The sequence below is a fragment of the Heterocephalus glaber genome, unplaced genomic scaffold, assembly GCF_053883595.1.
Source record: "Heterocephalus glaber isolate CG9 unplaced genomic scaffold, H.glaber_assembly_v1.0 deba00001479, whole genome shotgun sequence".
Lineage (NCBI taxonomy): Eukaryota > Metazoa > Chordata > Mammalia > Rodentia > Bathyergidae > Heterocephalus > Heterocephalus glaber.
Window position 1 is genome coordinate 10,043,676 of NW_028258316.1, and position 27,169 is coordinate 10,070,844.

At 37.0% G+C, this 27,169-nt stretch overlaps 1 protein-coding gene across 3 annotated transcripts in view; it reads left to right on the top strand.

Annotated features, from left to right (window-relative positions):
• The window catches only part of Scai (suppressor of cancer cell invasion), a 173,691-nt gene that overhangs the window by 56,460 nt on the left and 90,062 nt on the right, over positions 1-27,169 (top strand). For all 3 annotated transcript variants that reach the window (XR_015439742.1, XM_087182759.1, XM_004849384.3), the window contains exon 3: positions 25,402-25,533. Coding sequence is in view for 2 of the 3 variants with exons in the window: in XM_087182759.1 (XP_087038885.1) it covers positions 25,402-25,533 (132 nt within the window). In the remaining variant the exon portion in view is untranslated. The remainder of the gene's footprint in view (positions 1-25,401; positions 25,534-27,169) is intronic.

Here is a 27,169-nt window from a genome sequence, read left to right on the forward strand (position 1 = left end):
TAGGCCTGGCCATAGTGATCTGTAGCGCATGGCTCTCAGCATCTCCCCCTGTTCTATTTTGTAGCTGTATCTTGTGATGATGTTGAGGCAAGTTTAGTGAGTTGTCCTTGGAAGACTCTGTAGAGGACTAGCAACAGGAAAATTAGAATTTTTAGGATCATAGCAACGCTATGTTTGGCCAGGTTGAAAGGATTGAATCTATTTAATGAAAAACAAGGACAGATATTGTCATATCTTTAAGAGTGAGGAAACTAACATGAGCATGTTGAATAGGACATCTGTTGATGAAGCTTTTGGAGATCTAGACTGAGATTGGTATGATGAAAGATACCCATCAAATGTGTAGCAGCCTTTTTTTTTTCCTTAAATTCTTTTATTGGTACACTTTAGGTATACAATACATTTACATTTATCATTGGGTGCTTGTACCTGTACATGATGTATCTTGGTTCTTATTTTTTCCCCATTCCCTGTCCTCCCTTCCCTATTTACATAGACTTTGTTTCCATTTTTTCCTTTTCTCATAATTTTTGCTTTCCCTTCTTTCCTTTCCCCTACCCCTCCCACTTCCCCTACCCCTTTGGACCTTTTCTTCCTATTTCAAATTACCAGTTATTCGTTTTAATCATTTTAATCCTTATTTATACTTTCAGTTTCTCACACCAGAGAAACTATTTGGTATTTACACATGTGTGTCCTGTTTATTTCACTTAAGAGTATTGCCTCAATATGCATCCATTTATTTACCTATAAATGTCTCTAGTTTGTCATTCTTTATGGCTGAATAGTACTCCATTTTATTTAAAAAACCCACATCTTCTTTATCCAGTTTCCAGTTGATGGGCACTTGGGCTGTTTCCAAGCTTTAGCTGTTACAAACTGTGCCACTATAAACATGGGTGCGCATATATCGCTGTGGTATGATTCTTTTAATTCTTTGGGGAAGATACCCAGCAGGGGAATAGCTGGGTCAAATGGGACCTCTAGTCCTAGTTCTTTGAGGTATCTCCATACAGATTTCCACATTGGTTGCACCAGTCTGCACTCCCCAGCAATGGAGAAAGGTTCCTTTCTTCCTACAACCCCGCCAACGTTTGTTATTGGTTGATTTCTTTCTTTTTTTTTGGTACTTGGGATCGAACTCAGGTCCTTGTGCTTGCACAGCAGGCAGTGAAACCACTGAGCTAAATCCCTGGCCCTATTGGTTGATTTCTTGATAGCAGCCATTCTTCCTGGGGTGAGGTGGAATCTCAGTGTTGTTTTCATCTGCATCTCTCAAATGACCAGTGATGTTGAACATTTTTTCATGTTTATTTGCTGCTTTTAGTTCTTTGTCTGAGAATTATCTGTTCATTTCAGATGCCCATTTTTGAATTGCATCTTTAAATTTGGGGGGGTCTGATTTTTTTCAGTTCTTTTTTTTTGGTACCAGGGATCGAACTTGGGTCTTTGTGATTGCGCAGCAATTTTTTCAGTTCTTTATATATTCTAGAAAGTAGTCCTTTGTCTGAGGTACAGCTGCTAAAAATTCCCACATTGTAGGTTGTCTGTTAGCTCTGTTGGTGGTTTCTCTTGCAGTGCAGAAGCTTTTTTAATACGATGAGATCCCAGTTGTTGATTCTTTGTGCTAGTTCCCATGCTACTCAGGTTTTGTTCATAAAGTCTTTTCCTATGCCATTGTCTTCTAGCAACTGTTTTTTAATCTCATTATGACTCACTGTATGGAAGAGCAGTGATGTAAAAGTGAGGGTACTCAGCATGGTATTGTAGTGCTTTGACTTGATTACCAATCTCAGACACTAGCTTTTAAGGCATTAACCTTTATTTCCAACTAAACATCAGCATCTTTTTTGGTCTCAAGGGCATAAGAGGTATTTTTTGCTAAATGATTGACAAACTGCACATTTTGTACATTTTGTGCTAAGGCCACGAATGTAACCACGGTGGCAAGCAGAGTAACTAGAGACATAAGTCCTAGGACAATAAGTCTTATTATCTGATGGGGGCGAGCAAGCTGGCTGTGTATCTCTTTCAGAATTTTCAGTTTATGGTCATGATATCAAGGGCCAGAAATATTAGTGGGTATCCTGACAAAAGACAGCCTATATAATATTAGCATATCTTTATCCTTATTAATGTTAGTAAAGCAGGCAGTGAGATAATTTTTGTAACTGACCATAAAAGAATCTTTTTTAGGAGTAGTATTTACTTGTCTAACTAGGAGCGCATAAGGGTTTTGTAAACAGTGTGTGTCTAGGTTTTATTTTCTCATGTGTGACTCTTGTCCTTTAAGCTGTGACTAGAGGGAGTAATCACTTGTAAACTGGCAGCCAGTCACCAAAGACCTCTTTGGAAGTATTTTGATGATATATGTAGTACTGATGCTGGAAGGTGGCCAGTAAAATTGTATTTTGTGGGCCGGGGATTTAGCTCAGTGGTTCCTGCACCTGCCACACAAGTGCAAGGTCCCGAGTTCGATCCCAGGTACCAAAAAAAAATGTATTTTGTATGAGACCAATTTTGGAAAATTATATTTTGTATAACTGTTTCACTTACTTCATGGATGCAACAGTCTTCTCAAGGAGAATATTTTGAGAGAGGAATATAAGGAGTGACATTATGGCAAGAGGAGAGAGCGCATGAAAGGTTATGAGAATTATCTGTTGAGGTAAGATTGAAACTATTAGCACCAACTTATCTTGATCTACACCTGATGCATTATGGACAATGGCTGTCTTTTCATTTACCCGAAGTGAGAGACAGAGGGAGATGGACCGAGACAGAGAGGGAGTCCTGCTCTCCTGGTGTAATTATAGGTGTTAGATGTAGGAGAGATAAGTGAGCATCAGAACAACCCCCCAAGACATCAGACTGATTGGCAAATATAGATACAGAAACAAGAGTTTCCCAAGGAAAGGGATGAGCCAAAGGGAGGTCTGAATTTGTCCTCCACAAGAATACTTTAGCACCTATGTTATTAATTGCATTGAGCCATAAAACCTATTAGTTAGGATATCCATTGACAATATTTGTGTCTAGGACATGTCTGTAGAATTATCTTAGTATCAATGGAGTATTGATGGAGGATATTCATACTTTCTGTGAATGAATTTAAAATTTTTAAATGAAGGCAACTTGAGAAGGTGACAATCTAAATGAGCTTGTAGAGGTAGCTGTACTCCCTTTTAGTTTATGTGAGTGTGTTTTTAGGGAAAAGTGAGGACATCCAACAGTGGCCTTTTTGTATGGGTAGTAAGGAACTATAGTGTATTTAACTGGCTTAGTTGTCTATAAAGCTCCTTTTGAAAGGGCTGTCCCCAAACTGGTTATGGGAGAAGGGGTGCAGGTGTCATCTAACTTCTTTGAGCTGAAAAGGGTCCATGTAGGGAAGACCGAGGTTGGGGGCTGTCAGGTAAAAGGCCGAAAACCAAAACCAGACCAGACCACAACAGGCCTTTATTAGGGAAACAGATCTGCCGGGCTGTCTCTGAATGAAGGAGAGACAAAAGCAATATGGCCAGGACTGGGAGTGCTTCTTATAGGAGCTGGGGTGGGATTGAGTGAGGTAGTGGCTAGGGACTGGAGGAGCCTGTAATATCACTAGCTGTTAGGAGGAGAGGAAGTATTAGGTTACTCTTTTGGTGGAAATAGGGGCATGCTGGGAAGAAGGTTGTCCTTTGGTGGGAGAAGCCATCTTGGTGTGGCTTTGGGTAGGGAGTAGGGCATTATGGGAAGATGGGAGCTATTATATATAGTTAGCTGTGTTAGGGTGAGGGAAATCTATCACATTGCTTGTTTTTTTGTTTTTTATTTTTTGTTCTTTTTGGTACCAGGGATTGAACTCAGGACCTTGCACTTGCAAGGCAGGTGCTGGAACCACTGAGCTAAATCCCCGGCCTGTATAGTTAAGGTACAAGCACCAAAATAAGAAGGTGATTTTGGGAAATAGCCATGTGTAGAAACTGTTTTTAAGGGACTAACATCGTAAATGTAACTTGTCGACCTATAGATCTTTTATTAATGGAGATTATAAGTCTTATTTTTTATAACTCTGTTACTTTGTCATAATTTTAAATGTATCTATAAAAGGACTAGAAACTTAATAATTTTAAAAAACAATTTGACCCACGCCTGCCTTGCAAGCGGAAGGTCCCAAGTTCGATCCCTGGTACCAAACAAAAAAAACAATTTGAGCCAAAATATTTTAAACACTGTTGTTGAGGTTGTATAAATTTTACCATGGTTTTATCTAATGACCCTGAACAGTGGTTAGCTACCACTGTATCTGAAAACTATCAGAGGGGGTCAGGAATTAGAGCCTCTTTTTAAGTAGCTACATAACTATGATTTTGATTTTATATATCTGTAGTTGTACTTTTTTTCTGGATGTTTAAGACCAAGTTTTAGTGAGACCTATATTAAATAAAATTAACCTCTTGTTATGTATCAAGGTCAATTAGGTCTCTTCAGCCAATATCTTGGAACCATGTACAGAGCCTCTCAGCTCGTGTCTGTGTCCGCCATCAGTATATGTCTTGGGCTTGTTTGACCATATTGCTTTCTGTGAAAGCATGGGAGATTTTTTTCCCTCCAGGTGACATTTTTTTGGCAAACTGCAGATGTAGCTTTGGTGTCTAACAGTCTCTCTGTTCAGGAGGTTGAGTGACTTACCAAAAATATAGAAAAGGTTTTTTGGCGGCAGGGGAGCTTCCCTCCGGGTGCTGTGACTGGCTCACCTTCTCTGCCCTAGGAGTGTAGAATGGCGGTGGGGGATAGAAAAGGTTTTCTATGTCTTAGACCTCTGTTGACCTTGGAGGGCCAGAGTCAAAATATTGGCTGTCTTTTTAGCCCAGTTTCCTTTTTAGTGCTGGTCTCTGGACTTAGTGGTTGAACACCCAGAAGAGATCAATAACATTAGCATAACAATAGGAACAATGAACTTAACTATTAGAATTTTTCCTGAATAGCAAGCATTTTGGAATTTAAAATATAGAGAACTGTTATTTTTATCAATCATGGTTGTTCTAGTAGCTGAATTCCTGTAGAATATTAACAGGAAAAAACCCTTTAAATCAGGAGGCACACATAATATTTTAACATGACAATCATGATGACATACATTATCTTTGTAACACACTTAGATATGTATCTTAGTATAAAATAGCCATTGTTACTCACTACCCCACAAAAACACATAAAAAACTCTTATTCAGATTGTTATCTTTTGATAGGTTGTCATCTAAAGAAAATATATCAGCCTATAAATGTACCTGCTATCATAAGTAGCTGGAGCCTAAGAGAGGGCCACATATCTAAATTAAAAGGTTATTATCATAAACAATATATTAGAAAACATGTATAGTCAAAATGAATACATTTTGTACACCAGAAAAGTAGCCATAATAATTGTTATAATTATATCGAACTTTATGTCTTACAACATCGCTGGACTATATTCCTAACCCCATATTGAGGTTTTTTTTTTTTTTCCATATTGAGTTTTTTAATGAAAGGGCACTAATTCCATAAAAGAAAATGGATGCTATAAAGTCAAAATAAAAAGCTATCTGCCACAGATTTTTTTTTTTTTCAAATTTTACTTTTCTAGAATATTTTAATCCATTTGGATGTGCCATGGAAACTAATGAAATATTCATTTCTCTCTTTTTTTTTTTTTTTTTTGGTACCGGGGATTGAACTCAGGTCCTTGTGCTTGTGCAGCAGGCAGTGAAACCACTCCACCATGCAGCTTTTGTGCTGGTCCCTAAAATATCTACCTTTGTGGAGTGTGTACCTGATGATGTACCAGAACTCTCCTCATGTAATGAATTTGCATGTGTTTAGATCTGAAATTTGGCTAAGGCTTTGGAATTTGAAGAGGTTTTCTTTGTTTTCACAGAATCCTTGTAGGCACCATTATCCAATTGATTACTTCTTTCTTTTGCGGAATATTGAGCACTAGCCTTTTTTCTGCTCATTATGCCAGCTCTTTGGATTCTCTCCAGATAATCAGGTGATGACCAGGTTTTAACAATTCTCAAGTCTCTGCTGTAGCTACTTTTCCTTATTTCTGGGCACCTTTGGTATCTTAAATCCAGGCACACACAGCTCCAGCACCTAGAACACTGCCTGCCATTATAGCAGGCACATGCAGAATTTTTCACTGCCTTGAGTCAGTTCCTTTTTTGTCTGGAATCCATGTTCAGGGCCCTTGCATGAAGTCCGTCCTCAAGGAAGAAGTTATCTCTCACATCTAGTAACTTTCAAGTGCCTCACAGCTTAGTAAGGGGATAATGAATGTAAACTAAAACTGTGGTAACAGGCAACTTGAAAAAGTTACTTAAGAGTTCAGAGAAAACAAATTGTTTCCTGCAGGACTGATTCAGACAAGTTTTATGTAGGTGGTTGCACTTAAGTTAGTTTAATAACTTCTAAATTGGCTAAAAAGTTACCACCTCCTGCTCAAGGACAGGCCTTCCGTTTGCCCAGAGCAGAAGGTTGGCACAAAATTAAGACTTGATTCTTCTGTAGAAGAGGATTTGATCAGGGTAGCACTGGTCCTCTGTGAGAAATCCTCAGCCAGCAGTCCTCCTTGGCTTTTAGGATGTCATCATTGTCCTTGGGGCACATTCTGACCCACTAGGTGTGCTAGAGCAGCAGGAATAGCAGCTGGCCTTTTAAAGTTGATTGATAGCCTGGAGGTCGTTTTTCTTAATTAAAGCATTAGATACTTTATTACAGTGTAATTACATTTGCTTTTTTTTTTACTCTTTTACTTGATATAAGAATAAAAAATGATTACATTTGAATAGAACTCATCACAGTAGTCTGGTAAGGTAAGGTAATGTTCTGTCTTAAGTGGTAAGATAGGAAATTACAATTAGATTGAACTATGAGCACAATTTAAAGCCAGGGCGTCCTACCGCTAGGAAAGTGCTCTACCACTGAGCTACAGGTCCAACCCTAGAACACCACAATTGAGACTTGTATGTGGGTCTTCAGAATTCAATTTCAGTATCTATCGCTTGGTCTAATTTTAACTTATTAATCTTTTAAGAAATGTAACCAGTATCAACATAAAGTGATGAAAGTTGGAATCATTTCACATTATAACCTTTTTAAAATTATTTATTTATTTTTTCCTTAAATTCTTTTATTGTTACATTTTAGGTATACAATACATTTACATTTATCATGGGGTGCCTGTACCTGTACATGATGTATCTTGGTTTTTTTTTTTTAATAAACCTTTTTAAATGAATGTCACTAAAAAAATCTAGCCTGGTCTATTCCCTTTTCTCAGTTGACATCCCTTTCACCCCCAAGCTGATGAATGTAGATATGCTGATGTCTATTGAAAGGGAAATCTTTCAAAAAAAAAAAAAAAAAGAAAAAGAAAGGGAAATCTTTCAGGGGATGCAGGTGGCCTATATAGTTCCTTTGTGCAAATTAGAAAAAGGCAGCCCTTCTGGGTGCCCCAGGTTTCGCCTGCAGGTGATCACCCTTTAAGGGGCTCACCTGCTAGGAGCTGGCTTAGCCTCAAGCCAGGACACAGGGCTTGTAGAATGCTTATCGGCATATTGGCCTCTGCTCTGCCTCCTTCAACAGTAATTGCTCAAAAGGAAGCAACCATGAACCTTGCTTGTATTCATTTATTTATGAAGATCCAGGGTTCCTTTAGTTGTGTTCTAAGCCAGGACTTCTCTTTGTTCTTCCACATACCACATACACACCAGCCTCAGCAGCTTTTCACGCATCTCCTCTGCCTGGAACCTGAACCCTTCCTCCTGCACTCTGCTCATCCTTTCCATTCCTCCCAGTCTGTCCGGTGTAGCTCCCCCGAGCCCTCATTACCTCCAGCTAGGATAGTACCATCATTTTCTCTCTGCCTCCCTGCTATATTTCTCCACAGTACTTCTTACTGCTTGGAATATAATTTATATAATTTTAATTTTATTTTGTTTTTATCACTCACTAGAAAGCATACTGTGAAAGCAGCAATTTTGCCTATTTTATTCATTGTTGTATACCAGCACCTAGAAAAATACCTAACAAATAGAAAGTTCTCAGCAGTAATTGAGCGAATGAACTTAACAGTGGATTGCAATTGATAGTAGAAATTACTAATTTTGGCTGGGAATTTAGTTCAGTGGCTCCACTCCTTCCTTGCAAGCGCAAGGTCCTGAGTTCTATCCTTGGTACAAAAAAAAAAAAAAAAAAAAATTACCAATTTTAACATCTGCCACATTGGGCTGGGTGAAGCTCACGTGCTTTGCATCTGCGAGGTCCAGGCTTCAATGCCTAGCATCAAAAAAGGGGGGGTGTGTGACTATTTATGAATACTTAGTGTGCCATAATATTATGAATATTATCTAGTTAAGTCTTCATGAGAGCTATATGGGTTGAAGAGATCTGAAAGCCAAGAAGAGTTAAATACATATCTAGTAATTAGAATCATTCCTTGAGAGGTAGAGCAAATAATCAAAATCTGTTTCCTAAAAATTGTCTTAATAATTGTTTTGGGTCTTACTGTATTGAAGGCATGGAGAGCAGAGAGATCACCTGGGCAGGCTTTGTGTGAGCAGTGAGGCTGTTTATTTTACTTGGGTATGAGCTGGCTGAGTCTGAAAAGAGAGTCAGCACCTGGTGAAGGGAGAACAAAGGCTTTAAAGGGGAGGTGGTTGCAGGGCTTGGTCGAGGGAGGAATTGCTGCCTTGAAGAATATGAGGGGCAGAGAGAGAGAGAGTGGCCATGCTTCTTGGAATGAGTGGTGCATATATAATTGAGTTTCCTGTAACTGAGGAGTTGGGACATAGTTCTTCTCTGCAACGGCCTCACCCACTGTGTGGACACTTAAAATTTTTTTCAAAGAATGATTTCCAGTTATTGGGGGAGACTGTAAAAATACTATGTTATTACTTATTTGTTAAACTAGGGAAAGGAGAGGTAGGGCTGGTGGGATTTGAAACACTGGAATACAGGATCAGACTCTATTTTGTCATCTTTGCATTCTTATCAAAGGGTGCCAACCTGGGGCTTTCCAGTTCCTTTTTGAGGTGTATTCTCAGTTGTATGCTGATCTTCTCTCCTCTTAATACTCTGTTATAATACCTTCTTACATAATAAAGCCATAGAAAGGTTTATAGTTGAAGCATTTAGTTATTGATTTAACCAAAAGATGTAATTTCAGACTGATTTATATAGCCCCAAATAATGAGGTAAATAATAATAATGTAACTGATGATATGAAGAATTCTGGGAGCTATAAGAGAATTAAATTCATTGAGGAATGGTGGCACACACCTGTAATCTCAGCACACTGGGAGGCTGAGGCAAGAGGATCACAAGTTTGTCCTCAACCTTGGTGACAACAGCAACAAAAGGCTGAGGTTGTAGCTCAGTGTGAAGTTCAGTGTGAGTTTAATCCCAGTACGCTCCTCCAAAAAAAGTAGAAGCAGACCAGGCATTCAATTGCAGATGAACAGGTAAGTGAAATAATGGTATATCCCTATCATGAAATATTATTCAGCCTTAAAAATGAAGGACATGTTAATATGTGCTGTATACCATAAGTAAAAATTGAGGTCATTATGCTAGGTGAAATAAACCAGTCATAAAAAGACAAATACTTTCATATCAGTTACTAAGGAATATCAGAATCATAGAGGCAGAAAATAAGTAGAATGGTGGTTGCCAGGGGGTAGGCAGAAATGGAGAGTTTAACTATACACTTAAGAATGATTCAGTTGGTGAATTTTTATGATTTTATTACCATAATTTAAAAGGTGAAAAAATAGTCATAGGAATAAATTTTCAAAAGCCGTTTTTTGTTTTTCTGTTTTTTCTTTCATTTATGCTTCCTCCTCCTTTTGAGACAGGGTCTTCCTACTGTGTACAGACTGACTTTGAACTTGCTGCAATCCTCTTGCCTTAGCCTCCTGAATGCTGGGATTACAGGCATATGCCATTGGTGGGCTGTGCTCCCAATTGAACAGTATTTTCTTGGTGGTTATAGTCATTCGTCAGAATAATATAACCCCTAATACAATTAGTTGGTCAAGAGAAGAAAATGTTAACAAAGCTACATCTTTTCTCAGTAAGGAGAATCTCCTTTTTATCATCCTCTTTCCCTTGCCGACTTTGGTTTTCCTTTCTGGCACTGGTTGAAACTGCTACCTGTACAGATACTGTGTTTCTTCCCCAAGCATTTTAAATGAACATGTCCGCTTTCCTAGTCAATATGGACTTCTCTCCCCAGGGTGTCCTGATGGACTGAACTGGAGAAAATGACTGATACAGTGATGGAATCGTATCCACTCTGATTAACCAGCAAGTACTAGCTTTGCACTATGTTTTGCCCAGTTTTGTGCCTTCTTCATTTTTCTTTCCTTTCTCCTTTCACTGCAGAGCTTTCTATTGCCTGTGCTGTGTCTCAGTGAAATTACACCTAGAATTTGTGTGTTCCTATGTGTTAGATAAGCATATTGCTTTCTGTACATTTAGTAGGGAAAATGATACTTTATAGTCTCCTGGACAGTATTTTACAAATAGCCTTCTATCTCTTTATCACTGCTACTCCATGGGTTCATTCTCTTTTTTTGGTACCGGGAATCAAACTTGGGTCCTTGTGCTTGCGCAGCAGGCGGCAAAACCGCTGAGCTAAATCCCTGGCCCTCTCTTAAGTTCTCTTTGCCCTCATGGTTTTAGTCAGTTTCTTGGTACCTTTTTATTTATTTACTTACTTTTTGGTGTTGGGATCAAGCCCAAGGCCTTGACTCTAAGCATACTGTCTACCACTAAGCTGTACCTGAACCCATTTCTTTACACGTTTACCAATGAGAAGTTGAAACCTATCAATTTCTATTGCCTGTGTCATGTCTCAATGGAATTAATACTAGAATTTGTGTTTCTATTAGATAAACACATGTTGGAAAACCAGAAACATTGTTTTTAGAAAATAATCTGTGTGTATAATTCATGATAATTTTATGCTTCCTTGATGCATGAAGATGCTTCACACTCTGGTAAGGACCAGCTTTTGGAGCGCCGTCGTTTGTTCATACTGTAGAATGCCATCTGTACCAAGTGTAGCTTCTTGTTCCTTTTACACCAAATATGGCAGACCATCACCAGTACTCCCACATATACAAACAAAATTATTTTGTATTTGATATTTTTCAACTTATTCTGTTTGAGTGCATTTATAACAATTTTACAACTAACAATTTTAGAATCCATTGTAATTTATTAGGCAATTTATATCCATTAGTTCATTTTATTTTCAAGTAGCCTTATGAAATAGACATTCCTTATATTACATTTTTTACAATTGAGAAAACATACTCTTATGTTCATGCATGCTCTTTCTTTACGTCTTTAAAAATCTGAGCTCTTAAGAAAATGATCTCTTTTTTAGCATGTGGTTTCTGTAAATGACTTTTCTTTGTCAGAATGAATATTTTATTGTATTTGTATTCATATTTTATGTACTTCAGTATTTTTGTCAGCTTGTTTCCTTTTTTTTTTTTCTCGGTACCAGGGATCAAACTCAGGACCTTGTGCTTGTGAAGCAGGCTCAGCACCACTGAGCTAAATCCCTGGCCTCCTGTTTCCTTTTTCAGGCTAATTGTAGGAACTAACATTCCTTATCATCTTGGAACATCACAAACTGCAGAATAAGATAGTGATATATATATTTTAAATGATAACATTTTTTCAGAAGTTCACTTTTTGGTACACTTTTGATATATATATTTTAAATGATAACATTTTTTCAGAAGTTCACTTTTTGGTACACTTTTGATATACATAATGTTCACATTCATCATAGGGAATTCATACCTGTACATAATATATCTTAATTATTCTCCCCCCATTCCCTTCCCCACCCTTCAACTCTTATGGTGATGCATATTATATAGTGTTTTCAAGCATTGTTCACACCTAATAATCTCATATTTATTTTCACTACAATTATCTGAGGTTGGCAGGACAGGAGTAAATGGCTTGTTTTTGTGGACTGACTGAAAATTGTTCACTAAAGGTTTTTGTTTACCATCACATAACTAATAACTGTTAGGACAGGAATACTTGGGCTTCTCTGTCCTATCCAGGGCTCTTCCCACTACCACTGAGACTCTGCTCTGTGTGCCCTGGTATGATGTAATACAGACATCATTTTCTCTCCAGAGTCTTTCAAGCTTTTATACTGCCAGCTTCTTACTCAGAATTAAATTCCAAGTAGCAGTTTCTCTTGTTAAACTTTATTGAAAGACTTCCTATAAAAAGAAATTGTCAAAAAGGCAGCTCAATAATTTGCCACATTTTCTGTACTTAGAAGAACAAGTCTTGGAGCAGTTTTCTCTATTTATTGGTATTTTCTTGTTTTCCCATTTTGTAATCTATGATAGGATCCCAAGTATTATATATCTATGTTATTAGTTTCCTAGGCTTGCCATAAGGAAGGAAAGGGCACTGAACTTTTTATTAGCAGTCAGAAAAATACAAATTAAAGTTAAAATGAGAAATGACAAATGGTTAGGTTAAAACAAGAGAAACTTGGGCTGGGGATATAGTTCAGTGGTTTCGCCGCCTGCTGCGCAAGAGCAAGGACCGGAGTTTGATCCCCGGTACCAAAAAAACAAAAACAAAAACAAAAAAGCAAAAAAACAAGAGAAACTTGTTCTCTTACAGTTGAGGAGGCCAGAGTCCAAAATTGTAAAACTGATTCCTTCTTAAGGGCTGGGAAGAATCTATTCTTCACCCCTCTCCTAGCTCCTGGTAGTTGCTAGCAATCCTTGGTGTTCTCTGGCTTGTGGATGCATAATTCCAGTGTGTGCCTCTGTCTTCATGAAGCTGTCATCCCTCTGTGCGTATCTTCATGTGGCACTTTCCTCCCTGTGTTTGTCCCTATGTCTCTCTTCTCAGGACAGCAATCACATTGGATACAGGGCCTGCTCTACTTGAATGGTACCTCATTTTACCTTGCATCTTAATCACATCTGTAAAGACCCTATTTCTAAATCACATTCATAGGTACCAGGGATTAGGACTTCAACATATCTTTTTTGGAAGACACAATTCAATTTATATAGATGTCTGTTGAGGAGTGTCTCTACTTTTATTCTTCCCATAACTGTTGAACTGACTCTTTTTGTATAGAGTCACACATGTGTTTTCCTTGTATAATTTAATTTTATTCATAAATCTGAATTCATCTTTCTTTCTTTCTTTCTTTCTTTCTTTCTTTCTTTCTTTCTTTCTTTTCTTTTCTTTTCTTTTCTTTTCTTTTCTTTTCTTTTCTTTTCTTTTCTTTTCTTTCTTTTCTTTCTTTGGTACCGGGGACCGAATTGAGGTCCTTGCACTTGCGCAGCAGGTGGCAAAACCACTGAGCTAAATCCCCAGCCCTCACATTTATTCTTTTTTTTTTTTTTTCGGTACTGGGGATCGAACTCTGGTCCTTGCGCTTGCGCAGCAGGAGCGAAACCGCTGAGCTAAATCCCCGGCCCTCACATTTATTCTTTAATAAGACAGATTGTGTTTGGTGCCTGTGTTAAATCTTTAACTATTGATGTTCTATTAGTATTACAAACTGTTGAGGATATAAGGACAGGTTATAGAATGCGGACTTTGACTATAATTTTGCTTTCTAGTTAGTGCTCTTCTTTGGTTTTGGTGCCAGGGTTATATTAATCTCATTAAAATGATTATTAGGGGCCTGGGGATTTAGCTCAGTGGTTTTGCCACTGAGCTAAATCCCCAGCCCAGTTCAACTATATTATTGCCGGTAGCTGTAATATGTTTCTTTTCTTTCTTTTCTTTTTTTTTTTTCCTGGTACTGGGGATCAAACTCAGGACCTTGAGCTTGTGAGGCAGGTGCAGCTCCACTGAGCTAAATCCCTGGCTCCTGTAATATGTTTATTTTCATTATGCTCTAGTATTCTACTTATTTATCTATTTCATTGTCAATGGATATTTGGTGTCAGATTTTGACAATTAAAAATTGTGCTTCTGTGAACATCTTTATAAATATCTTTTGGTGCCTATAGTTTGCATATCTGTTAATATATTCCTAGTTGCTGGGTCAAAGGGTTCATTTTAATAGATATTAATAGATATAATAGATATTGCTAAATAATTTTTTAGTAGTTCTTGTTGTTGTACAGTCTTCCGTTGTGTGGGATTGTCCATTTTTTAATATTCAAGATGTTCTAGCAGATACTGTAGTAGTATCTCAGTTTGACTTTAATTTAGTATTTCTCTGATGACTGGTGGAAGTTCATTACCCTCCTGTATAGAGGAAGAGCATGTTTCTATTGCTATTAGGCTATCTCCTGTGTGAAAAATTCATTTTGTTCATTTTTTGATCTTTTTCTTACTAGTTTGTAGGAATTTTTTTCATTTATTTTCAGATTTTTTACTACAAGTCAAATACATATATTACAAATATCTGCATTTATTTGGTGGTTTGCCTTTTTGCTTTCTTAGTGATTTTTTTTTGTTTTTTTGGGGGGGGTACCAGGGATCGAACTCAGGACCTCGCACTTGCCAGGCGGGCACTGTGCTGCTGAGCTAAATCCCTGGCCTCTTAGTGATGTTTTTAAATGGACACGATTGTTAATTTTTAAAGCAGTCCCTTTTCCTATATGATAAGTGTTTTCAGTGACTTGTTTAAGAAATTCTTCTTTATCTGAAAGTCAGTATGGTGGCTTTCTACATTATCGTGTAAGAACAACTTTATTTTCTCTTTTACGTTTATATCCATTTCACTTGGAGTTGGTTTTTGTCTATTATGTAGATAAGGCTCAAGATTCATATTTTTTCTTTTAGGTATCCAGTTGTCCTATCACTTAAAAAAAACAAGCACCCCTTTCCCTTTGCCTTACAGTGCCACCTTTGTTACAAATGAAATGTTTGTATACATGTGTATGTTTCTGGATTCTCTTCTCTTGTATTGGTCTTTTTAATCCTTGCAGCAATACCAATCTTTGTATGAACCAGCTTTCATGTTTCTGGAACACAATACCTGACATCCACATTTTATTTTATTTTATTTTATTTTATTTTATTTCATTTCATTTCATTTCATTTCATTTCATTTTTTATTTTATTTTATTTTTTATTTCATTTCATTCATTCATTTATTTATTTTGTACCAGGGATCAAACTTGGGTCCCTGGACTTGCGCAGCAGGCGATGAAACCACTGAGCTAAATCCCCGGCCTGACATCCACATTTTAAAGGAGGAGAAGTTTAATTTGGCGCACGATTCAGCAGATTCAGTCCATGGTAGACAGGCTCCAAGCCAGAAACATCCTAGTGGAAGGACATGATGAAACAGAATGCTTCGTTCAGAGGACCTTAGAAGCAAGGCAGGGAACAGCACCAGAGGGCCAAGCCATCAACCCCAAACGTCAGGCTTCTGTGATTCAGTCAGACACACCCAGAAGTGTGCTGTACTAACCTCCTTTGGGTGGTTCCCAAAGCAAGCTGACAGCCCACCTTAACTGTCACAGTCTTTGTTCTCAGAGCTTTATAGAAGTCTCAAGCCATCCCATCTTGTTCTTCTTGATTACCTTAGCTATTATTGGTTCTTCTGTGTAAATTGTAGAATTGTTTATTTCCACAAACAAATTTGTCAGAATTTTGATTAGTATTTCATTAAATCTACAAATTTATTAAAGGAGAATTAATGTCTATAATTTTCATTCACAATAAATGTACCATATTTAGTTTTCTGTAATGAGGTCTTATACATCTACATTGTGTTTATGGTTAACATACCTGTTTTTTTGGTGCTATTGTAAATGAATTATTTAAAAAGTTTTCTTTATTATTTGGCTCTTTGTTGTTGCTATTATGTGCATGCATCCGCGTGCGCGTGCGTGTGTGTGCGTACATGCCTGTATGTATTGCTGGGGATCAAACCTAGGGCCTTACACATCTAGCTACATCCCTAGCCCTAATTATTTATTCTTAAAGAAATGCTTTTTGAAATTTCTATGGAAATTTTCATATCATCCACATACAATTACAGCTTTATATCTTTTTTTAGCCCTTAAGCTCTTTGTATTCTCATTTTCTTTATTCAACACTGTATTAGAGGCCCTGATGATAGGAGGTATTCATAGTGTCAAGGGGAAATACATCAACATTTCATCAAAAAGTATGATTTTTGATGTCATTTAAAATTTTTTTTATGAGCACAGGAAATTCTCTTTCTGTTCCTAGTTTCCTCTTTTGTTTTTTTTTCTAATTTCTGAATTGATGTTAAATTTTACCAAATGTGTACCCTGCATCTGTTGAGCAACTGTTAAATGATTTTCTTCTTCATTCTACTTATGTAGAAGTGATTACAGTAATTTAGTTTCAAATATCAAATCAACTTTACATTTCTAAAATAAGCTCAGCTTTGTCATGTCCTTTTTATATGTTGTTAAATCAGATTTATTAATGTTTAGTTTAGTACATTCGCATTTATGTTCATTGTGAGAATGGTCTGTAATTTTCTTTTTACATAATATCTTTATTAATCACAGTAGTGTTAGCCTTTTAAAATGAGTTGAGGAAATGTTCCTTCTTCCATACCCTGTAAAAGCTTGTGTAAGATTGATATTTTTTTTTCTTTAAATGTCTTTCAGGGTTTGGGGATGAAACCATCAGGGCCTGGAGTTTTCATTGTGATAGACTTTCAATTAAGCTGTCATTTTCTTTAATAGGGAATTATTAAAATTAGTTCTTTCTGTACCAACTTTAGTAAAAAGTATTTGTCTTTATTAGTGACTTTCCTTTCAAAGGAACACAATACTTGACATGTACAACTTAAAGGAAAGATGTTTTTGGTTCCGAGTTTCCAGTGAGTTCAGTCCAGAGCTGGCTGCTCCAAGGCAGAAACACATAATGGCCAGGCCTTGTGAGAACAGCTGCTCATCCCATGGTGGCCAGGAAGCAGGGAAAAAGAGGACCTGGGGACAAGAATACACCCTTCCAGAACACACCCCACCTCTGACCAGGCCCCACATCCTAACAGCACTTTCAGCTATGAACTCATTGGTGTATTATTAATTCATTGAGGAGTATAGCACTCCCAGGATCCAAAACACCTTCCAAAAGCCATACCTCTGGATGCATGAGATTTTGGGGGGGGACATTTTAAAGCTAAACCATAAGTCTATTTCTCCTAAATGTTCAAATTGATTGCATAACATTATGCCCAATATTTTTGTTACAGTCTTTTGTTTTGTTTTGTTTTGCTTTGTTTTGTTTTTTGGTACCAGGGATCGAACTTGGGTCCTTGTTTTTGTGAGGCAGGCGGCGGAACCACTGAGCTAAATCCCCGGCCCATACAGTCTTTTTATTATATGTACAGTAGTTACATCCCTTTTCTAATTGTTTTCCTTTTCTATTTTTTTATATTAGTTATTCCACTTTTTTCCTAGCTCACTCTTGCCAGAGATATATGTATATATTACGTATGTATGTATGTATTTTGGTGCTGAGTATCTTATCCAGTGCCTCATGCATGCTAAGCACGTGTGTGATGGTACACTTCTGTAATGCAAGCACTCAGGAGGCTGAGGTGGGATGATCACCATGAGTTGAAGGTCCACCTGAACTATCTTGTGAGACCCTGTCTCAAAAAGAAAAAAAAACCCCACACACAAAAAAGCAACTTTTATCTTTGTTAGTTTTATTGTATGTTTTGTATTTATTTAATTTCTTCTATTTATTTATTTACTTGGTACTGGGGATCGAACTCGGGACCTTGCGCACTTGCGAGGCAGATGACAGAACCACTGAGCTAAATAAATCCCTGGCCCTTCTTCTCTTTGTTTCTTTTTTTTTTAGTACTGGGGATCGAACTCCGGTCCTTGTGCTTGCGAAGCAGGTGGCGCAACCACTGAGCTAAATCCCCGGCTGTTTCTTTCCCTCTAATTTCTTTGGGTTTAACTGGCTGCTTATATTGGCTATTCTTTTCACAGTCATTTTTCTAACACATATTTTAAGGCTATACATTTTTCCTGAAGCGTAGATTTATCTGAATCCAGCAACTTTAATTTTCATTAGCAGTTCACAGTTTTAAAGTTTTATTACGTTTTCTTTTTTGCCCATGAATTATTTATACGGATTTTTTTTTTTTTTTTTTTTTTTTGGTACCGGGCATCGAACTTGGGACCTTGCGCTTGTGAGGCAGGCGCCGGAGCCACTGAGCTAAATCCCCGGCCCAAGAGAGCTTTTTTGTGGAGTATTCTTTTTTCTTTTTGGTACTGGGGATCAAACTCGGGACCGTGTGCTTGTGAGGCAGGCGCTGGAACCACTGAGCTAAATCGCCAGCCCTTATACGGACTCAGTGGTTCTGGCGCCTGCCTCGCAACCACAAGGTCCCAAGTTCGATCCCCAGTACCAAAAAAAAAAAAAAAAAAAAGATTATAAGATCTACCAAGCATTATACGGATATTTTAAAATTTCCAAATGGAGGAATTTTTCCAGTTATGTTTTATCTGTCGATTTCTCACTTGTACTGTGATTAGGAAGCATATTTTGATTTTAGGTCTTTGCAACATGTTAGGACTTGTTTTTGGTTTGTTTGGGTTTTTTTGGTACCGGGGATCGAACTCGGGTCCTTGCGCTTAAGCAGCAGGTGGTGAAACCACTGAGCTAAATCCCTGGCCCAAGGACTTGTTTTATATCTAGTATAAGCTGGGCATGGTGGCTCATGCCTGTAATCCCAACACTTAAGAGGCTAAGGCAGGAGGATTGGATCACTGTGAGTTTGAGGCCAGCCTTGGTTACACAAGGAGTTAAAAGCCAGCTTGAATTACAGAGTGAGACTCCGTCTCAAAAAAACCAAAAATAAATTTTAATATCATGGAATTGGTTTTTATAATTATTCTATGTATATGTAAAAAAATACACATTCTGTAGTTGTTAAGTGTTCCCTGTATTTCAGTTAAATGATTAGTGGTGACTAAAAATGAGGATTTAAAAATTTATTGTTTTCTGATTCTTTTTCAATTACTGAGGGATGTATTCTAAAGTTTCCCATAATCTCTGTGAATATGAGTTTGTGTATTTCTTCATTTAGTGTCATTCAATTTTGTTTATATATTTTGCTGCAATGTTATTAGATTTGTACAATTTTTAGAACTGTTACAATCTTTGTGTTTAATTGAACATTTTATCACTATGAAAATTTTTTTTTTTTTTTTTTTTGGTATTGGGGATTGAACTCGGGACCTTGAACCACTGAGCTAAATCTCTGGCCCACTATGAAATATTCTTATTGCTGCTGATATTTTTTAAATCAGTTTTGCCTGATAAAACATAGTTATATTTCTTAACTTTTGGTTAATATTTGTAAGGTATGTATTTTTCTTCTACTTTCAACATTTTTTGATCCTTTACTGATATAGCAGTATTTTTCCTTATCTACTTCATAATACTTCATTAAATTTGGTTTCTTATATATCACCATTTTGTGTAGCTGGTGGGATAATTATGTACTAATTGTACCATGATACTCCTTGCTTTCTGTTTGTCCACTATTTTCAATATATTTTTTTCTTGTATTCTCTTTGGCTGGCTTATTTTAATTGTTTTGTATAAGCATGCTTATAGCGTATAAGCATGCTTTGTGGCCCAAGTTATAGTCTATCTGAGTCTTCTACAAATTTTGAATTTAGTGTCTGGTTGATCTACAGAAACTGTTTGGTTATTTTGACATTATTAATATTTCACAGTTTTAAAAAATTTAGTGGTTACTCCAGAGATTAAAGCATAGATCTCTGTAATATTAAGGTAGAATATGTTAAATGGCGGTTACTGGGAAAGGTGAGTGTATGTATACAGTACTTAATAGGAACACTGAGAAAGTGTTGACACACAAATTATTTTTTATGAGCTAGAACACTGGAAAATAATTTATTAATTATATGAAGATTTTTTATGAAGATCTTTTTTATTATATATTTATAGAATTTGGCCCTTTGTAAGACAAGTGGAACTACTCTGAAGAAATATGGCACTCTGAAGATACCTTTTTGAGTGGCAGATCAAACTGGAGGGACAGACAGATTTTGAAGGATGACAGATGCTATTCAGAGGCTGTCTAGCAGGCTAGCAATTTTTCAACAGTTCCTGGTGTTAGGGGTAATTTACCAGTAATGATACTTAACATCTTCAGTAGGATAAATTTCCAAAAGTGTAATTGCTGGGTCTAATAGTGTGACTATTCTGTATTTCCTCATACATTCAGTGATTCCCATGGGTTTGAGGTAATTTACACAGCCTCTCTGCAAATATTTTGGTTTCAGTACATACTCAACTGCTGTAATTAATGTGCTAATTTGGTGTATTAGATTTGCATTTTGCCCACTACTGGTGAGATTTAAGTTTTTCTTACCAGTGTTGATACATCACTCCCACCTAGTCTTTAAGCCACAGTCAGTACTTACCTCAGGAACATCCTTTATGGCAGAACGATCCAGCTCAGAATCAGGCATTGTATATGAGTCTTTTTTTTTTTTTTTTTTTTGGAGGAAGGTCCTTGACATTTTTGAAGATTATATATTTTTCTAGGCATGGTGGGACATGGCTGTAATACCAGCACTTTGGACAGCTGAAGCAGGAGGATTCCAAGTTTAAACCATATATATATATATTGCATATTTTTTGTATGTCTCCCAGTTTGGTTCCTCATGATTAGACTTGGGTTATGGATCTTTGGCAGGAACATCACTTCTCATTGTACAAGACTTGATCTGATCAGTCTTATTACTAACGGTGTTCACTTTGCTCAGTTGATCAAAGTGATATCTGCTAGGTTTTACTGCTATGTAGCTACTTTTCCTTTTGAAATTACAGTAAGTTCCCAACTTAAAAACGTTCAAGTTGCTAATTTTCATAGATATGAACAGACCTTGCATTGTGAGCATTCATAGACTTGAGGAAATCACAGAAGTACCCCATGCATCTGCCAGACATTGTTGCAGTTGTGGTACTGTGCTTACTGCACAGTGTCATAGTGTACAGTAGTACAGTGCTCAGTTAGAGCCCAGGATGTCTGGAAACAAGAGGAAAAGCAGTGGTGATGTGTAGAGAGTACTGCTAGGAATTGCAAATCCATAACCATAGAAATAAAAGTGAAAATAATTGAGAGATTGGACCAAGGTGAAAATATGGTAGACATTGCTTGTTCTTATTACATGAATTATTCAACCATTGTCACAATTCTAAAGAACAAGGACAAGATCATGGAACATGGGAAGTCTTCTGTGCCAGTGAAGTCAACAATAAGATCTAAAAAAGTGTGATAAGGTGATAAAGGAGATGGAGAAACTTCTCAGTGTGGGGATGCATGATCCCACTCAGCTTAATGCTTATTCAAGATAGAGCTAAAAGCCTGTTTGAAGACTTTTGAAGAAAAAATGGGGTGACCAGCCATGGATGGTTTAACAGATTCAAGGCTAGAGCCAACCTTCACTCCCCACCCCCCATCTCCTGGGGGATCCTGAAGATCCTGATGCTCCTTCAGCTCCACCAACTCTCACCTCTCCATCTTCCAGTTAGTGACTGTTCTTGTCAGTTCACTCCATGCAACCCCCTATATGCTAGTTGTTGTACTGTACTGTACCACCATTTTAAGGTATCCAAAAAAGTAAAAATAATTTACTTACAGTATTTTTGTGTGTGTGTTTGGTCATTTTATGCTTTACATTGTGTATTTGTCAAAGGTGTGTAAGACTCACTTTATCGGACTTACAAACGAATCCATCCCAGAACGGAACTTATTCATAAGTCAGAGACTTACTGTAACATATATTTTGTGGGGAAAAACTCTGAAACTATCTCACTCGCTATCACTTTCCATTTATTTATACCTGTTGCTTCATGATATCCTGTTTTATTCAGTAGCTTAGAATGTGTTGCCCTTATTCTTTGTATTGATGCTGAAATTAATTTCATTTTAGCCAGAGTCTCTTTCCAGCTGGATCCTATGTCCTTATGACATGCCTCCATCATTCTTTACTTTCTTTCTTTTTGGCATAAGATATTCCAGATCATCTTATGCTTTTTCTACTCTAGTGCTGTAATTGGCCAACTAAAATTCTCCAAGGAGATTTGGTTCATTTTATTGAAGGATGGAAGTAGAAGCCAGGAGTTAAGTGCTAGGTATGTTCATAGTATTGGGAGGGGAGGTGGCCACTGCTCCCAGGTCTTCTCAGCACGGAATTATAGTGCTGAGGAGTGTGCATATGTATATGCTGTTTACACACACCACACATTTATGTCTGTAGTCTTGGAATCTGTCAGTCGACAGATATCTCTAATGTCAGTTCATAGGGTTCATCCTAACCTTTTCCTTTTCCATATCTGCATCTCTCTTCACTAACAGCAAGAACTCTGGGTCCTGTCATCCTTATTGTCAGAGTTGATCAGTCACTATAGAGCAAATATCCTGATGCTGTTTACAAACCTTTCTGTGTGGAATTGCCTTGCTTACCTGCTAGGCTCTTCCTCCCTCGAAGCCTTCCCCCAACAGGTGCTCTCTGCACCTCACCCATTCTCCAGCATTCTGTGTGAGTCAGCCTTCTGTGTGTGGGGCTTCTCAGCTTACTTGTATCCCACATCCATAGAGGCTGCCCTCTGTGAGCATATACACCTAGGAGCTAGAGACTGCATCTTTCAGGACAAGAAGAGGTTATCTCTGGATTTCTTAAGTTTTATTGTTTCCAGCTCTGGCATTTATTCATTCATTTATCCATCCATTCATAATTTTTTAAATGGACATTCTTTAAATCCTTTCAGTTTGAGATCTTATGTTTTCTCTCATTCTGGGAAATTTAGTCTCTATTCCTGCAAGTATGTCTTTACTTACCCCTATTCATTTTTTCTGTCCTTCTATATATACTACTATGTGGATGTTGATTTCCCTCATTTTTCTATTCCAAAGCTCTTTTCTCTTTATGTATTTTCAGTTCTAGATGTCTTTTGGCAGAGTACCATAAGCCTAATATTTTTAGCTTATTAATTTATTCATTTGTATCCTTTCTGGTCTTCAGTTCATCTATTAAATTTGTTTCAGTGATTATATTTTTCATATGTGCTTTTTTAAAATTTGCTCATAATGACAGTTTCTTCCTGCTTTTGTTATATTTTCTCTTATTGATCATGTTTATTTTAAGCTTTGGTTTTTTTTTTCTTCTGTGAACTCATGTATCTTGGAGACATAACTACTTTGGTTGGTGAGGACATGCAATGGAGTAGGGAAAGGCTGGTTTGTGCCTGGTTTATAGCTCTCCTGCTGGGTTTAGGGAATGAGGGGAAGGTTTTGAGGGTGGTTGTGCAGGAGAGGACATACCCAGGGTCAAGGTTCTTTATAATATGACAGGCACAGCACTTATCCATGGACTGAGGGAGTGAAGTAAGAGGCAATAAGGTGCCTGTGAACATGTGGACATAGGAACCACCCAGGGCCATCCATGGGTGTTGTAAATGGCTCTGCCTCTAGCTGCCTCCAGTGCCAGCTGGTACTGTGGTACTGTGGTATTCTGAAGCCCCTTGACAGCTCTAGGCTTGTGGACAGTTTTCCTGCCGTGTGGCCCCAGTTGCCTGTTAGAGACAATATCAGAGCAAAAAATATTCACCTTAACTTCCAGCTCTGGTTTCTTACCCTTGTCTGCTCTGCCTATATTTTCACCTCACGTTGGGACCACATTTTCCTGTGTTGTCCCTGGGATTTCTGTATGTAAACAAATGAATTTGAAAAAAATTACTATAGCTTAACATTTAAAAAATAGCTGATTAATATAACAGATTACATATGGATATATTTTAGATTCAATAAAATACTGTATATTTGTCATCCTCCCCTCCCCAGTACTGTACTAAGAATTGAAGATCAAGCCCAAGACCCTCTCACCGAGCTGTATCTCCAGCCATTTAAAAAAAAAAATTTGTGGGGGGCTGGTACTGGGGATCGAACTTGGGACCTTGTGCATGCAAAGCAGGTGGCAGAACCACTGAGCTAAATCCCTGGCCTCCAGGCATTTTTTGTTTTTCTGAATTCATCTTGGCAGATGATTTATTTATTTATTTATTTTAAAAATGTTTTATGTAACTTTATTATGAACCACACATACAAAAAATTAAAACCATTCAAAGAAGAACAATGCTAAGGGAAAAAAAACCTACAATAATATTCAAATACAGTACAACTCAACCAAAACAAAACTGAAAAGCACTTAAACATTTTTCCAAATAACTTAAAAAAGCATCTCAAGCACCAACAGGACACCAGAGGATGTGATTTGTTTCAGAAAGATCCCCAAAACCAACATTGAACAAATAGTGGTCTGGAAAAAATCTCCAGTTAGCTAGCAGACTCCACATAAGCCAGACTTCTCCCAGATTTAAATTTCGATACAGTCATATGACACTCAATGGAAATACAGGCCGAGAAATATGTTATTAGGCAATTGCATCCGTGTGTAGCCTTACTTACACTTTCAGTTTCTCACACTAGAGAAACTGTTTGGTATTTACACACGTGTGTCCTATTTATTTCACTTAAGAGGATGGCCTCAGTATGCATCCATTTAGCTATAAATGTCTCTAGTTTCTCGTTCTTTATGGCTGAGTAGTACTCCATTTTATAAAAAACCCACATCTTTATCCAGTCTCCAGTTGATGGGCACTTGGGCGGTTTCCAAGCTTTCGCTATTACAAGCTGTGCAGCTATAAACCCTATATATTTGTTTTTATTTTTAAAATTTTGAGACAATCTCACTAAGTTGCCCAGGCTGGCCTTGATCTTTTGATCCTCTTGCTACACTCTCCTGAGTATCCGGGATTGAAGGTGTGTGCTGCCACACCCAGCTGCCTTTCCTCATCTTCTTAAATATAAATAAGTTAGTAATAGGGTACTGTGTGGTGATTAGTATTCCTTCTGTGAAATACTTAACTCTGTCCCTCTTTGGGGATTTTAGGTTATTTTCAGTTTTTAATTGTTGAGATAATGAAATATGGAAATGGTTTTCTCCATTTGTAGGATCATTTTCCTCGATGTACTTACAGACTGAATCAAATGGGCAAAAGTTGACAAAGATTGGTGTTTTAGATTGTTAGCCATACAGAGGAGTATCTAGAACAGAATTAAGCATTCATATAATACATATTAGATGAAAGAATATTATTAAATTGCTTTCCAACATGGTTCTACCAGTTTTCATTCCCACCAATACAAAACTATTTTTCAACACCATCTTATACTTAAAATACTTTGATCATTTGAGTGTAATCAGAAAAATTCTTTATCTTGGGAAAAAACTATCAGATGATACAAATAAGGTCTGTTTCTCTTTATTGTTACTGCTGGGTAAATATATATGTGTTTTCTTACAGGACTGAATTTCCTCTTAAAGAAATCATGTCCTCTGGAGGTGCTGAAGATGACATCCCACAGGGAGAGAGAAAAACGGTCACAGATTTTTGTTATCTTCTGGATAAATCTAAGCAGCTGTTCAATGGGTTAAGGTTAGTGGGCTCTTGATGATTTAAACTTTTGTCTGGTTATGCTGTTTTTTTTTTCTCCTGGCTGATTTGTTGTAAGTTTCTAAAAGTCATGGATAGATGTTATAAAAATTTCTACAAGAAGTGATCATGTTTTTTTTTTCCTTTCACATTGTTTACTCTTAGATGAAAGAACAGTAGAAAAGGAGAGGAGGAAAACATAGTTTTACTCAAGTTGGGAAGAGCTATTTTGCTATATATATATATATATATATATATATATATATATGTATATTATTACACTGTGTCTAGGTTACATTTGATTTTATATATTAGGATATTGAGGAAGGTCCAAGGAGCCCAGGAATGCAAATGCAATTGAATGTAGAGCTTGTTGTCACAGTTTTGTACATATGTTTACTTGTCTGTTTCTTTTATTTTTTTCTTTCTCTTTTTAGGTTAAAATTCCTGTTGAATAAAGTAGTAATAGAGTGTTCTAGACGGTGTTTTTAAATTTTTTTGAGGGGGGTACTGGGGATCGAACTCAGGACCTTGCGTTTTCGAGGCCGGCGGTGGTACCCTAGCCCCAAGACGGTGTTATTTTTATTAGAGTAGTGTGTGTCCTGGGCAGACTGGCAGCTGAGGTCATGTATGCTTTTGTCAAAATGTGTTTTTGATTATATATTACTGTGTGTGATGAGTAAATAATTTTGCACCATTTTATTTTATTTAAGAGATTTAACCTATCTTTCATGCAACAGGTAAAATACTAAGGGTGAAGAAATTTCATTTCTGAAAGTTTACATAGTAGTGAGTGATTGTAAAGATAGTTATTTTCATTTATAGTTTATTTGTGGATGAAATGCATTATTTTTCTTCTAAGTTTTATAATTGTATTATACATCCCCAGGTTTGAAAATGTACAGGCAGAGTTTATTTTTATTTATTTATTTATTTAACTTTTGGTACCGGGGATCGAACTCGGGTCTTTGCACTTGCGAGGCAGGCAGCGGAACCACTGAGCTAAATCCCTAGCCCCAGAGTTTATTTTTAAGGCAGTTAATTTGTCTTAAACAAAAAATGCTTCCAGTTTGAAAGGAAATGCATACAAGATTATCGAATGACTCTTCCGTGACCATCCTATCTATAGCTGCCCTTTCATTTTCCTCTCTATATGTTCATTTAATTTTGTTTATAATGCTCATCATTTTTTCAGGTTATTTTACTTGCTTACCTTTTTTTTTTTTTTTTTAAAGAATCAGTACAGTGTTGTAAGGATAAAGAATGCAAAAATTCAGTTATTCTCTACAGTAAAATGAAATGCCTCCATGAGCAGAACCTTGTTTGTCACTGTGCCTCTGCCACTATAGCCAGTGTCTTTCTGATTATAGACAGTTTGTAAATTTTGGTTAAATGGGTTCTCTTGATAGTGTTCTTATGTCTTACACTCTGCTGCTCTGATCAGTTTTGCTTTGTAGGTTAATTTTATATACTTTTAAAGAACTTTTTTTTAGTTATAATTCAAAAGTTTTACTTGGAGGCCTAGATTTTGAGTCTTGTTTTCCTAGAATGTTTAAAACCTTTTATATTTGTGTACTTGTTTTCCTTTTTCCTCATTATGATCTGGGCATATTTATCAACATTTAACTGGCATTGAGTA